This window comes from Symphalangus syndactylus, chromosome 19 (assembly GCF_028878055.3).
Source record: "Symphalangus syndactylus isolate Jambi chromosome 19, NHGRI_mSymSyn1-v2.1_pri, whole genome shotgun sequence".
NCBI classification, from domain to species: Eukaryota; Metazoa; Chordata; class Mammalia; order Primates; family Hylobatidae; genus Symphalangus; species Symphalangus syndactylus.
In genome coordinates, this window is record NC_072434.2 from 61,016,798 (window position 1) to 61,033,219 (window position 16,422).

The window sequence follows — 16,422 nt, forward strand, 5'->3', positions numbered from 1 at the left end:
ACAACACACACCTGCTCATACGCGCACACACACACACAAAGCAGGTTAAACTATCAATTCCAAAAAAGGAAAGGTAACACTTTTCAGGAAAGGATTTGAGAGCATGTTTAAGACAGTCATAAATCCTTTGGTTCATTCTCCCTGGGAGAAAGCATGGGTTAAATTAAATGGCCTGGTATGTGTCTTTGAAAGCACACTATTTATTTTATTAAGAATTTAAATACTTTTTATTTGTTGAATTCTCCTACTTTATTACTTTCAACGGGTTGATTTTTCCAGGGAAAAAATAGCAGCACATTTGGAAGATACACACAGAAGTAAAAACATTATGCACAACTATTCTAAAGATTCATATGAACTGGATGTAATATAAATTGTGTAGTTTTTAATACACTGAAGGTAAAGAAAAACCATCTGTTTATGTGGTGGAATGTTGCCGTTTTAAAGAGTGCTATTCCTCACCATCCTATATCTTCATTGTGGCTTTTACATTATAAAAAGCAGTTAATCTCATCTTTCCTTCTACCCTCTGAATAAGGTAATATACCATCTTAGCCTATTGTTTATTTCAGCTGCTAACCTACGTTTATTTTTTAAACTTCCATTCCTTTGTACTCTTTCAATTTTTAAGATATCCCATTGCCACCTGCACATTAATGTTTCTATTTATATATTTCAAATAAATCAAAGTGGATACAGAGCAGATGAAAAATGGAAAACACATATTGATGGGCTCTATATCTGTACTTGGCAAGAAAACTTTTAAATTTTTGAGAACTATTAATTTTATTTTTAAAAAGTAGCATCTTGACATTGCACTAAGTTGATTTTAAAAGGCTTAGAGTGAGCCGAGATCGCGCCACTGCAGTCCAGCCTGGGCGAGAGCAAGACTCCATCTCAAAGAAACAAAAACAAAAATAAACAAACAAACAAAAGGCATAGAAATATTTTACAATTCTTAGTGCTACAATGCATGAAGAAAGTGCGAGATACAGTAGAGTTTGCATTTGCAATTCTTATTTATTTACTCTTTTGCTTTTTGGTATTTACTTGTTTTTTGAGCCAGTTCTAGTTGCCCCTAATTCTCTTAGAGACCCTGCAAAAAAAAATACCATTCTCCGCCTGGTTGGTTGATAGTGCTACCCACAATTCATTCCTCTAAGGTCTTAGAAAGAGATTTTGGTTGAAATTTGAAAATAGGAGAGAAAGCTCAGTTCTTTCCTTTAAAAACTGAAGGAGAAAAATAAGTTCACTGAGCGAGTTATGCCAAAAATCTCAGACTCAGTCTCTAATCAATTGAAGGGATATAATTAATAATTTCTTTTTTTCTTTTAAGGCAGAACTGTTGTAATGCTTAACCTAAGAGAAGAATTTGGTAGCATTGTCCTGCCTCTCCTACTTGGGTAGGCTGCCCTGAGGGTGGATCATTCTGCTACCTTGGAAGCATGTCTTTTTCCTAAATAGTAGACACTTGATTTACCTACCTATTCTTTTTTTTTTTTTTTTTTTTGAGGCAGAGTTTCGCTCTTGTTGCCCAGGCTGGAGTGCAATGGCACAACCATGGCTCTCTGTAACCTCTGCCTCTCGGGTTCAAACGATTCTCTTACCCCAGCCTCCCGCGTAGCTGGAATTACAACGCGCCACCATGCCCAGCTAATTTTTTGTATTTTTAGTAGAGACGGGGTTTCTCTATGTTGGTCAGGCTGGTCTCGAAGTCCCGACCTCAGGTGATCCGCCCTCCTCGGCCTTCCGAAGTGCTGGGATTGCAGGTGTGAGCCACCGTGCCTGGCCTTACCTACCTATTCTTATCTGACTTGCCAGATTAATAAAAAATTTACATTTACTCTGTATTGCAGAGATGGATAGTTGACTACTCTAGTTCAAGGGCAACATTCTGCAGTCGCAGGTAGAATTATACACTCACCAAGAGTCAGTTGTATTTTTTAAACCTGTGATGTCAATTGTGGTTCTCATTATGATTATGTCATTTAATTGAATAATGCTTAAACTGATGATCACTGTTAACAGAAACTTTTTTCTATTAAAATTTACTGCTTTGAAAAACTTTCAGTGAGGACTTAATAAAACAATACTGTGAAATTTGTGCAGGAAAAATAACTAAAAGACTTAGGAAATTACAAAAACCTGAAAAATTCTGTAATTAGATTCTTCCTTAATTATCTCTACATTTTTTATCTCCTTTTAAAGGAGTTTTCAAAGTGGAAATCAAACTACGCATTATGGGTGTAGTTTTTGTTGCAAATATGCTGGACTTATAAATACTAAATTAACACTCCAAGGAAACAACGTGGCCCTATATAACAAGATTGTTGGATAAATATATAGATAGATATATTTATGTGTTCTACATTAAAGTTGTGTTTAATATATATTTAGATTTTTTAAATGTTCTGTTTTAATCATTATTTTCAGTTAAGTGTTCAACCACTAGTCACAATCGGTAAGTTAATTGAAAATGGTGGTTACAGTGGAAACTACTTGAAGGGGGACAGGGGGAGAAAGCAAAGAACTGAAAAACTATTGGGTGCTCTGCTCACTACCTGGGCAATAGGATCAATCATACCTGAAACCTCAGCATCATACAATATATCCATGTAACAAGCCTGCACATGTACCCCTAAACATAACAGTCGTAATTATTTAAAAATAAAAAATAAAATGGTAGGTAAAACAGACAATTAAATACACACACAAATTTATAAACATACCTCCAAAGAGTCCTATATTATGTATTTTTACGCTGTTATGGTAATCTTAACAGAACTAAAAATGATTTCAGGATGAGTTAAACCCTAAATGTTGAATTTAATCCCGTAAAATGTTTATCCAAGTAAAAGACACAGCAATAGTGAAAGATAACTTCCAGGATTATTTTCCAAGTTATCACTGCCACAAAGGGTTCTGGTAATTCATTCAGCAAATATTTCATGCTGGACACTGGAGTTACAAAAAATATAAAAATTACACACAGTTTCTACTCTCACAGCTCAGAGTTACAAGCAGAAATCAGAATACCCAAGCCCTAGATTTGAGAAATAACTAAGATTTTTTTTTAAATCACCTACTTATAAGAGGAGATCAGAATTTTCCCTCCAGTAGGGAGCTACAAACATTTTAAACAAGACTCTATTGATATAAATTCCTTGATCTTTATACTGAAATGAAATGTCAAAATTAATTGTCATATAAGGAAAGTTTTTTTTATATCTTCTTCAAGGAAAAATTTAGTAAACTGCTTTCTTCATTTTTTTGGTGCTAGTACATCATTATTTCAAAAACAGGACTAATTTAAAAGAAAAATTATGTATCTGTAATACTTACACACATACATACACAACCTAAAAACCAATCACTTACACATTTATGGAAGATTGACAAATTATCAGGCTCCAGTAAATCATACATTCCAGCATACATGCTTTTTGACTTGGGCAAGAAATTTGCTTTGGACAGTTTGAGGCAAGCAAAGGTTTTCAGGGCTTGCACACTGGGGCTTGACTCTTGAAACCCTGAGTTTTCCCTGGGAATTTTGAAGAAGCCCAGTCCAGCCTCCTTAAGCCAGAAGAACCATGCTGACAACTCACACAATCAGGTGAGAAATAATACAGAATGGTTGTTTTAAGTTGCTAACTTTTGGAGTGGCTTGTTACACAGCAATACCTGAAAGAATATTCCAGTCTTCTAAATTCTAAACACAATGGAATTCAGTAGTTTCAGCTAAAAAAAGTTAATCATTAATATATTATTCCTTTAGTGGTCTTATTGGGCAAAAATCATATACTAACATTTTTTAAAAGCAAACATTTTATTTAGTTATTCAAAAGCATATTGGCTGAACAACTAGTAAACTTTCCTATTTAGTGAAAAATGAAAAAAAGTTTAAATTTCAAGATGTAACTTTTAAATATATGTATTTGAGGACAATTAAGAAAACGTGAAAACATTTCAGGATAAAATTTCAAATTACTTGCTTTTGGCTAGCATTAACAATGTAAAAAAAGCATGTGTGAATAAAATATACAGATAATAGACATTTTTTAAAAAGTCATAATTATATTTAATAAGTAGCTCTATGTAAACACAGAAGAAGAGTTCTATTAAGAAAAAAAATGTGAAATCCCAAGATAACCAATGAGAGCTTGATGTAAAAATCATCCGCAAATTATGATCTGGAGGTCATGGAGGAGGATGCTGAAGCTATTTCAAAAAGAAAATCACTTCCCATGCTTCCTGCTTACTTCATCATCTAATATGCATCACAACCACCCCTTAGCAGGGTTACTGGCCTGGCCATATGTATGTCAACATGTTAAGGGGTAAGTGTAGGGAAGGATAGGGATGCAGCAAGATGAAATTATTCTGGTCTCTGCAGTCTATGTGAAAGAGATTTTTTTACTTACTTTTTCTATAGGGCATTTTCCTGGCCCCCAAAAAGAGTCTTGGTAGGAAAATAGAACAAAAGAGGTAGGAAGAACCAAATGTTTACCGAGACAGGCAATGCGCTAAACAGATTACATATACTAGGTTTTTCAATCCTCTAGTCAGGTGGGAATTACCATCTAACCTCTTTAATGGGTGAGCAAACTGAGGCTCAGTTATATCTGCAAATTTTCTCATAGTCACTCAAACAGTGAGTGAAAGAGGTGGATTTAAATCCATGTTTCTAGGACTTCAACGTCTATGCTTTTGCAATGTGCCTAAGTTTTAATTCCTGATGGTTTTCTTTCTTTCTTTTTTTCTTTCTCATTGATATTTTAGGTGGATAAGTGGGGAGGGGGTTCAGGGAAGGAGAGACAGTTGAAAAGACCCTGTAAAACAAACTACTCACAACCATTTTGCCTTTTTCAATTTTTGGTTTTCTAATAACACATTTGGGAAAATAAACAGATTTCTCAAGCCTAGTATTTTACACTTTGTAGATTATAATAATTCTCATCAATTTAAAAGTACAAATGACAAATTATTTACTGTCAGAGGAAAATTGGATCAGGTTCACAAACCAGGGTGGCTCCAAGTTCCTTTCACTGTTACAATAAAGCAGTTCAGAAAAAGATAAACAGAAGAGAATTATTCCTTTTGGAATAATATAAAACTTTCATAAAAAATCTGTTTCTAGCTCGTCAGTATGGAATTTGTCACTAATCATTTTAAACTATGCCCTTTTATGCTTTTTCTGTCTCTTTTAGCTTTCTGAGTAGTTCTTTGATGTAACAAAGACAGTTTCAGACAAGATTTCAGTTCATCTGGAAAAAAAAGATTTAAGTCTGGAGGCAAAATGCAGTGTATTTAAAATTTATATACTCTATAATGCCTTTGTTCTGAACTTGAAGATCCTGCAAAACTTCTAAGCTTCTTTGCCTTCCTCCTCTAAGCTCATTTGTTCTTCTTTTGCTTATTATCATGCAACTGTGACTTTAACTGGTGCTTCCATCATTTAACTACATGCAGAGTCATGGCTGACCCTTTCTGATCAATTGCCAATCCATACAGGTTTGACTGATAAAAGAGCCAATTAGATTTAAGCAAATTAAGGGACATCACCAATGTCAACCACTTATTAAACTGAATGCTGAATTCCATGCATACAAAACACTAATGCACTGAGCCCCATTAAGCGTTGAAATCCTAACCCCATTAGTAACTCCAGACCTTGAAGGGGTAAAGGCCATAGGAAAGTTTCATATTTATGGATTAACATTTGGATTCATTTTTATTTTTTTAATTCTTTTCCTAGAACTCTTGAACCTGTACCATAATGCTATTCAAGAGCTCTGATTAAATATATTCTTTATTTCCAAGAGTACCTTAGTGCTAAATATGAGTATTATGTTATTACAAACAACCTAAAAATATAGTAATTGTAGAAATACAAAAAACTTGAGTGTGCAGAAGTAGGGAAGGATCTGCTACATAATTGGAAATAAGAGAGATGCTCCTCCAGTTGTCCAAATAATATTTAAAGTGAACTTTTCAAATAAAAAATGTGTGTTAATTGGGATTTGCCACAGTTCATCTCTGTGCTGAGTTATTAGTAGCACCATTTTCTTACTTTAATTTCTATCTTCAAATAACTTGTGTTTATCATATTTTTAATTATATATTTTTTCTCGTCAGAAAAATAGAGGTAGGACTGGCAAATAAGATGTGTCCTAACTACAAATTAAGAGATGATGTATCCTGGCAAAATTCTTTGGAGTATGACCCTTTCGCCTCCCATTTCCAAATTCCTATCTAAACTAAGGATTATTTATTCTATGCTCACCTGAGAAAAGTAACCACTATAGGGAAGAATAAAAGAATGATGAGTTGGCGTAACTTGAGAATATTTCTCACCTCCAATACACTCACCCTCCTTACAGTTTGAGCTCCCAATTTTATCTACATAACCAGAGCATTCCTACATTGGACAGTGGTGTACAGAGAAGGTCTCATGTTCACAGCTGGCTAAAATACAAGGTTACTCAGGTTGAGATGAGGCCTGGCGGGCCTGAGCAATGATAAGCTTAAAATTTAAAACTAGTAGTTAAGCAATCTTGACTAATTTATTCATTCACCAATTATTCATTATGCACCTACCATGTGTCAGGTTTAGTCTAGGCGCTGAATATAAAAATGTGAGTAAGAAACAGTTCCTACTCTATAGGATCTTATAACCAGTGATTGTGACAGATTAAACAGGCAGTTTCAGTATAATGTAACTGTTCTCTGGGATACAGAAAGGCCCTATCTCAAGCTCTGTTGGCAAAAGATGACTTTCTGATGCACCAATTTCTAGGTTCGAGCCTAAAAAATGAGTAGGATTTGGCCAGATTAAATGGGTAAAGGGGATTTTCCAGGTCATATTTGATATCAAATATTTGATACAGTAAAAACAGAGCATTTTATTTTGCCCAACTCTTTTCTTATTATGTTTTAAAACTATGCAAAAGAAGCATAGCTAAGGATATTATCATTACAAATCTTGCATCATCCAGCATTGAAAGATACTAGGAATTCAACATCACCATAAAAGAGATCTAATATCGAAATCAAGGAAATGGCAATAATGATAACAATCCAAACATAATAGAAAAGTAAATAGCATATAGAACCTTCTCTGCCCATAAGTTGGTTCGCCTCTGTATGTTGGTTCATTTATTATTCATTTCAGAATGAAACACAGTTCACTGGACAAAGGCATGGAAGATTTCTTTAATAACTCTCAGTACTAATTTAATTCTACTTAAACACACATATTCTAGTGAATGCCACATGCTTTTCAGCATGATTTTTATGTGTAAATCAGGATAATATGTTTTCAGATCATTAAGTAAAAGGAAGCATGAACTAAAACCTATTTAATCAATGAGGTATCACCTTTAAACTGCCACAAGGTCATAAAAAAGATAATTTTAAAGCTATAAGTTTCCTAATTGTAATCAACAACAATCTAATGAAAAAAGAAAGTATGTCCTAATGGCCATAATAAACTTTAGCGAATCACTATCTGTCTTTGAAGACATTTGCTTCCTCTTTGGTGAAGGACTGACTCCCAAATTCTAGATTTCTGAATATATAAAGTGAAGGATTGCACTGCATCAGGCCCAGAGAGTGTGGGCCTGCAGTGCATTATGGTAATGACACAGATAAGCATCCACAGAGCAAAGATGAAGATAAGCCTCAGTTAACAGTTTACTCAGTTTGACTGCACCACTATAAAACAATATTTTAGTTTCTTTCTGTTTGCATAATATTAACCCTTTTACTGACAGGTATATTCACATAGCGCATATTCAGTTAGCAGTAGGACCTTGCTATTTTTAATTGAATCATGATATATGTATAAATAACAAATTATTAGACCACACATTCCTAAAAACATAAACAATGAATTAAATTTGCCCTATTTTATGAATATGATATAAATTACTGTAAATCACAAACTAAATCAGTATAAATACCATAAAATAAACATGTTTATTAAATATTGTATATATCCTGTAGAAACGTTATTACTATATAATTTAAAATCTCCATTATGGCACTGATTACTCTTTAATTTCTAAATTTGAATAAAGGATATTATATTCTAAGGTTTAGAGTCATCACAGTTTTCTATCTTTCCTAGCATGTGTATTGAAGTGAAAAATGAAGATATGAATATCTAAGGTTTATTTTAGCGGGGGAAGTTTGTTTTATTTTGTGTTTCAGTCTCAATTTTTAAATAAATATATCTAAATTCAATTCCCTTTTAAAATTATTGTCTCAATAAATATGATACTAACCTGAGTTGATCAGCCTTAAAAGTTTCTTTTATGCATTCTTTTCTTAAGTAATGTAGCTTCTGACATGTGGAGTTTCAAGTATGTTGGTAAACATCAATTCATTAATTTTAATAATGGCTTAAAAAGTAGATAATAGTGAGTGGTTTTATGATACAACAGGTAATGAATCTTTTTTGCAGGGGAGCGGTTCCATACAAACTGAAGATTCCCCTTTATTTTTCTCCAGTGATAAGGCATTTTCTGTTCTTATACTCTTCATAACCGGAAGTGGGGTTAACCTGCCCTTCGGATTGCTGATAAAAGATTGTGACATTCTCCCTTAGTTCAGAATACACTCATTCCTGGGAGATGGGCTACAGGGCAGACGCTGGATGTCATGGGGTCCTTTGCCTTCAGGATTTTCAGAAAACACACATTCTTTAGCACTCAACTGAGAGTCAGGCTCTTAACATTTTTAGGCATGCTTTCTGTTCAAGGGCCATCCATGTCAACCCTAGAGGGGTTTTCCTCAATGCGATTATTTCCCACAACGAGTTAAAACATGGTGAAGCTGATGGCACATCAAAATAATGGTAATTGTGAATAGGTCGATTTTTATAGAAATATTTAAAATAAAATATCCAGACTGTATCACGTTTCACACATGAATGTGGCCCTGCTGAACTGTAATTATTAGGATCAGGAATTTAAAGTGTTTTTTCAGTAGTGCAAATGGAATTTTCCTATTCTATCATCGCACCCTGCCCTTTTTGCCAAATGAAGTACTTTAAGTATACAGTTGAACTAGTTATTTAGAACACTAGGAATGAGAACGATTTGCAGTAGAAAATGGAAGCTCAAACTGCAAATATAAATTTTGGCTTTAAGTAAAGTCTTGAACAAAAGCATTTCCCAATTTTCTTAACATGCAGAAATCCAGAGATATGTATGTGTGTGTGTGTGTGTGTGTGTATAGTATATATATACACACACACACAGTGTGAGATGGATGAAAGCAGTCTCAACAAAACAATAAAAGACCATCAATTAAAGAATCTGAATAAACAAAGCAAAACAACAACTATCAAAAGAACCAGAAATACAATTGAGCCTCTAAGTTCTAAAATAAAATACCTCTAAAAATAAACAAGGTATTCAATGGACACTTAATTCTAGGGCATTTATATAAAATTAGTTAGCCACGTTTGCATAGACTTACCTCCTGGAGGCATTGCAATTGTTATAGGATCAGTTATCAGGCTGCCTTGGCTATTTGAAATATTCACTTGTACAGTATAGTTGGTAAAAGGAACCAGCCCATCGATGAGCACCCAAAGGTTTGTCTCTTCTCCGCTGTACATGACTTTTGTGACATTCAGAAGGGTATAGTTATTACCTACGGATTAAAAAAGAAAATTATTCAAATAAATACATATTTAAGAATTTGTTCCTGCTATTATTTGAGTATTTTCTTGAGTTTCTAAATATACTGTACCAAATAGATCTGTAACTTTACCACTCTAAGAGGCATTACACGTGCTTCTATCAATGAACATATGTGGATTTTATTATCTTGCGAACAAAAGTGTTATCTGAGTTGACCTGGCCAATTCATTCATCATGGCAATCGAAATAATTTGATGAATATTCTTAGATAACTGTAGGATAAAGCCATATCACAAGTATCAAGCATATAAGTAAAAATATTGCACAAATGTAGAAATTGATTACTTGATGAGTTGTTTATACTTTTTTGAGTTTTTTTTTTTCCAATAAAAATCCCTGAATTTTTTTGGATATGCAGACAGGAAGAAATAACACATTATTCCTCAAATAGAATCGTTCTGGATATACGTATTATACTCAGACATATTTGTCAGATATTGCATATTTCACAAACTGAGGTGTTTTCAGTTCACTTTGCTTGAAATGTGGGTGGATTTCTTTCTATCTAATGCCCCTTTAAATTAGAATTAGTCAGAATATCTTGAAAAGCAACTGGGGATCGGAGGTACTATATGTCCACTTTGACCAAAAGATCTAATATATTTAGCTTTATGAGAAAATGCAGAAGCTGCCTAGCTATATAAAAGAATCACTTTCAATACATCCTCACCCTGGTCCCACCACCACTGTCCTTCCAAAGCTTTAGCAAACCCATTCTTAAATCCCGTCAGTCCAAAATGCAGGAAAATACTGCTGCCTAGTAACACTGTTTTATCTCTCTCTCTTATACCATTAGGTTAAATTTCAGGTTAAGAGTAAAAAATTAGGGTTAAAATAAGAAAAGGGCTACAAATGAAAATTGTAACACCTTTCTATATTAGATGCTTTCCTGAAAAATTTATGAGACAATTTTTTTAAATGCTGCTTAATGTTTGTCACTTTTAGAAGTGATACAATAACTCTTAAAAAACAGAAGAATGAATGATTAAGAATACCATCCAGCCATCCAGGCTAGGCAACATAGCAAGACCTCATCTCTAAAAAAAAAAAAAAAAAAAAAAAAAAAAAAAAAATTAAAATTAGAAATTATCTGTTCATGGTGGTACGAGCCTGTAGTTTTAGCTACTCAGGAGGCTGAGGTGGGAGAATCACTTGAACCCACAAATTTGAGATTACAGTGAACTATAATTGTGTCACTGCACTCCAGCTTGGGTGACAGAGAGACTTTTTCTCTAAAAGAGCACCAATAGTTACTTCAAATAACCTTCTCCTATATAAAACCACTTTTTATTATATGTACATTCAATCTTTCACACACAAATTCTGCAGATATAGAGAAATGAATTTAAAAACACATGATATTGGCCGGGCGCGGTGGCTCACGCTTGTAATCCCAGCACTTTGGGAGGCCGAGGCGGGCGGATCACGAGGTCAGGAGGTTGAGACCACGGTGAAACCCCGTCTCTACTAAAAATACAAAAAAATTAACTGGGCGTGGTGGCGGGCGCCTGTAGTCCCAGCTACTCGGAGAGGCTGAGGCAGGAGAATGGCGTGAACCCGGGAGGCGGAGCTTGCAGTGAGCCGAGATTGTGCCATTGCACTCCAGCCTGGGCGACAGAGCGAGACTCCATCTCAAAAAAAAAAAAAAAAAAAAAAAAAACCACACATGATATTAAGCTTCAAAAGGAAGAACAAGCATACTCGCAAGATCTCCAGATACTGATATAATCTTTATTGAACAAATGCTTAAAAAGTAAAAGATGGCATCATACTAAAAGTGATCTTGCATTGTATAGTATACAAAACGCAATGTTTACAATATTTACAAAAACATTATATTTTAACACAGTTTAGTAGTATAGTGCAAAGGAAAGAACATAAATTTGGTTGTCAAAAAGTCCTGCATTTGAACTTGTTCTTGTATTCTTTAGTAATGTGCTCTTTGCTAATTTACTTAATATTTCTGAATGTCTGGTTCTTCATCTGTGAACTGGGAATGATAATACAGTATTTACATTGCAGTGTTATTGTGAAAATTAAGTGAGATTATTTTTTATCATACCCAGCACATAATATTTCCTCATAAACAACAGCTAGGAATGATGTTATTGTTTTTGTTGTAATCCATACAATTGATACATTCTAGCCATTTAGAACTAGCAAGTGATTAAGAATTTTGTACCTTGTATTTTATTTTCTCAGTAGCAATTACCTACCTATTCTCTACCCCTTCCAACCTTACAATGTATTATTAACCAAAATTCTAAGGTTTTTCTATGAAGAAAGCAGCACTAATCTCATCCACTACCAATGTGCCATTGTCCCATCAGATTATATTTCAAACTGAAATTAATGAAGATAAAATAATGCAAAAGAGGGTCTGATATCTGTTATTACTTGACTATTTTCATGAGATGTGGGTAGGTCCAACAAATTGTAAAAACATACAAAAAGTTATTTAAAAAGATACTTATAACAATTTGGGGATGGAGGAAGTCACTGAAAAATCTACGGTTACAAAATACTCAGGAATTTTTTCCATGAGCAGAAGAGATCCCTAGTGGCATAATATAATTTATTACTCTGGACCCAAAATTGGCACATCCAAGTAAGTAGTTTATTTCTAAATAAATAAACAGTGCTTGTGGGCTAAAACATGACAATGATAATTTCAATTCACTTTCAGCAAAGGAAGATAAAAATATTCATAGCTTAAAGAATGATTTCAAGGTCCTAAAATGTAAGTAGATAATGCACTCCTCTATATGTGTAATACATATTAGCAAGATGTTATGAAACCTACAAAGCAGCCTTTGATAATTTCATTATGCACTAAAAAGACATTTCCAATTTTTGCCATTTTAGCTTTCCTAGGTTCTTTACAACTAGTCACCTTGCTTCTACTGAAGATTATTGAGCAACAAATGCATGCAACGAGAAGGCTTTGCCAGGCACTGATGAGAACATGTCCCAAGTACATAAGACATAACTGCTGCACTCAAGAAACCTGGTTAAGATTAAATGTGACCATCCTAACCATTGCCTAAGAACAATTACATGGTCAGCATGGGAAGATCTGCTCCTGTCCCCATGATATTGAGTTCCTTGGAAGTATTTCTGCTGTCATTACATGCTCAATTGTAAACTTTCAAAAAGATCAGCTTGTCCTATAGACTCAAGCAGACATTCAACTGACTCTCAAGTAGCATAACTGTGCAGGTCTTATAAAAGATTGAAATTTGTAAAGCAACAATGGAAATTCTAAAATTAAGCCATGAGAATATAATTTGACAAATTTTCAGCTGGGGACAAATACAAAATCAATGAGTAAATGTGTATGAGTGTAATATTGGTGAAGTTTTTTCCATTGCATTTTGCTTGTTTGTTTTTTAAGGAAATTTTGAGCTGTAAAACAAACAAAAACCAAACACTATTGCTTGCTTTGAAAATGGCATGGCAGGGGGAAATATATAAGTAGCACTTTATTCTAAGCTTCCTAGATAACAACATTAATACATGGTAATTATATAATTAGTTGTAACATTAAGTTCTAGTTATAGAACAATGATTACTCAGTAATTATAAGAAGTATATAATTACTCAATAATTATGAGAAGTATGCAATTACATAACCATTTTGCTCAGCTCAAAAAAGAACTTGTGCATCTCCAGGAACCATGCAGCTGAGTGAGTCTAATGTTCTCTCACCCCTACAAACATACAGTTCAATTCACAGACCTAGAGTAACTGACAGCATTTCAGCCCTCAATGAAGCTCAAAAATTTCCAGATTCAAAACCAAAGCAGGATCCATAGATTTTAGCTCTTCCTCCATTTTACTCTCACTGTCTTTCCTTTCTTCCTTTGAACTTTAGGAATTTGGGCTCCTCAATATGGGGGAGGGGGGGTAGATTTTTAAAATGCATGTCCTCAGGTTCCTCCTCTTGAGATTGTTGTGCTTTGCCACTTTTCACTGCATAAACTGGGCTTTCAGTGGGCTGGCAAATGCAGCCTCGTTGGTTCAGCCTCAAAAATCAAGCTTGAAAATATGAAAGTGATAAGCATGTGCTATCGCAGGCGACCATTCCTGTCTGGTTGGCCCTCCAATCTGACCCTATTTGTGAGTATAAGTGGACGGTGCAAGACCTTTCAAGCTTCTGTGTTCTGGAACCACAACTCCCCACTGCCTGCCTCGCCCCCACTCAAGCACTGTGATTTGAAGTTGAGTTGCCCTCCTCCACCCTCTGTGGCTTGGTCTGAGCCATTGGGCTTTAACTGGGGGTCTCACTTAGCTTTTTGCAAAATGAGATTGCCAATACCAATGTTCCAGGCACAACCTACATCAAAATCACGTGCGGGTACCTCATAAACATTCATATATCTGAATTCTTCCCCAGGCCTACTGGATGAGCATCAGAGCATAGGGTGCTGGGATCACTGGATGATTCCTCTAGAGTCCAAACTCTAGCTTTGGACTATAACATGTTTACTCTATTAGTGAAATAAGCGTAAAGCTAAGGTTTAAAACAGATGTCTGCTTATAGACTACAAAATCCAATGAAGTTGTTCTATAAGAAAATTTAAAATATGCATAAAAACAATTTTAAAAATAAGTAATTATTGCACACTTAAGAACAATAACATCAGGGTTTCTGATTTAAGTATTATACCTCTTTCTCTCCGTCACTATCTTTCCACTGAAGATGCAGAGGAAGAAAAGATTTTTTGTGTATTGGCCAACATCACACATCATAAAGATAAAATAAGTTTTGTATAGATCATGTAGAATTTCTACATAAACTCCTAACTGCTCTTTTAGTCTATCCCACATTCTAAAGGGTCTTGAAAGAGGTTAATTCATTCAGTCCTACTCTCCTATTTTATTTCAAAGAAAAGTGTTACATGAAAAAATAGACCAAATAAATCTCATATGAGCAACAGATTATACTTATAAAAAAACCTTTTCTTTGGTCTCAAATATAAAGTCTAAACTGAAATGTTAACAATATTAATGCCCCTTTTCTAAGATGAAAATCTTATTTTCAATGCTCTTTTTTGTTGAATAGTAGAAAATCTATGTAATTATTTTTAAGGAAAAAACAGCATAAATGGATATTTTCACATGTATGACTCAGGGATGCGTAAATGATTGCTGTCCCGAGGATGCCATCCTATGGGGTTCTCTAGATTGAAATAACATAAATGGGTATCCTTTCCTATTCTTGTTATAATCATTGTCACAAGAATTTTAATGCACCATATATTCCATAATTTTTTTTTCCTCTGTGCTGTACTGCTCTGACCTTTTCAATATTCTATAATTTGACTGGCTGGCCATTTCAGTTCTCTCCTTTTTACAGCCTTATTAACTTGTGGGAAAGAGGTGACATGAACAACCAATCGGAATACATAATATTGCAAAGGTCAGCGTAGACCTGTACAGTATCATCATACACGCAATACTGTATGCCAGGCATTAACATCCTGATATCTTATTCATGTGACAAAGATTGTAACAAGAACAGAAAATGGCACAACATGAATCCATTCTCATGACAAAGATTATAATGAGAAATGACAGCGAACAAACCAAACTGATTCTTGTTACCTTGTGAGGATTTTATATGTCAGGCTTGGTCCTGCTTTAAGTTAGTCTTTTTCTGAATCCAATTACACCTTAAGGAAGAAAAGGTATTAACTAATTTTTCCCACATCTTGCTGTATAAAGAAATACTATATTTTTCTGGTATTAAGGTCTTAATTTTAGAGTTGTTCAGTTCCATCTCACTATCAGGAAATTCTGCCAATACCAAAATCAGAAGACATTGAGTTGTGATCAAGGTAAACTGACAAAATCAGCCTTTACTAGGAGCCAAGAATTTCAGGTCGCTGTATATAGCCTGTATTAATATTTAAGTTACATTTATTTGTTCCTTCTAAAAATATTATTTTAAATTATTTTAACCAAAAAGCAAGTGTTTCTTCCAAATTCCATTTTTCTGATAGATCGCATGTTGGTAGGAATCTGAAAGGTGCTGAGTATTTGTTTATTTTGTAATTAATATATGGTGAAAGAAATCTATTCCTGGCCTTAAGTTTTTGACAATGTATAAAATATTTATAGACATATGCCTACGAAGCTGTCTTCTCCACAGAATGTTTTGAAAGAGAAAAATAGCCTATGAACCACTAAGACCTTCTGAGGATGGTGCTCGATTAATGCATCATATTTCTTACATTACTGTAATTACAGTAATAGTGATTTTAATTAGTTGTCATCTAGTCAAAGCTGTACTTCTTTGACTCCTCTTTAAATTGGTCATTCCTCTAGTATGACACTTGTAGTGCGGGGAATAAATACATGCACTATTTTATCAACTCACCAAAAGATGCTTCAGACACATTTGTCTTGGTTGTGCCCATACAAGAGCAATGACAACTCTATAGATATTGAGAATCTTTGTGTTTTGTTCTCCTGATCTTTTTTTTTTTTTAACATGTAGGCACAATTACTGTTCTAAATATTGCAAATTATTTTTTAAAGTTTGTTGAAGCATGTTTTATTTTTCCCCATCAAGCTTTCTCTATGTACCACAGTCAGATTTTCCTAAATGTATCTCATTTTATGAACATCAGAAAGGAATTATAATGCATGAAGGATAGATAAAAATATCTGTACCTCATGCTCAATATTGCTGTAATCCTAAAACTGC

General features: G+C 34.2%; 1 protein-coding gene across 1 annotated transcript in view; it reads right to left on the minus strand.

The window, feature by feature from the left end:
- The window catches only part of USH2A (usherin), an 801,829-nt gene that overhangs the window by 304,964 nt on the left and 480,443 nt on the right, over positions 1–16,422 (minus strand). Inside the window, exon 39 of the mRNA XM_055233796.2 lies at positions 9,484–9,660. Coding sequence (XP_055089771.1) covers positions 9,484–9,660 — 177 coding nt within the window. The remainder of the gene's footprint in view (positions 1–9,483; positions 9,661–16,422) is intronic.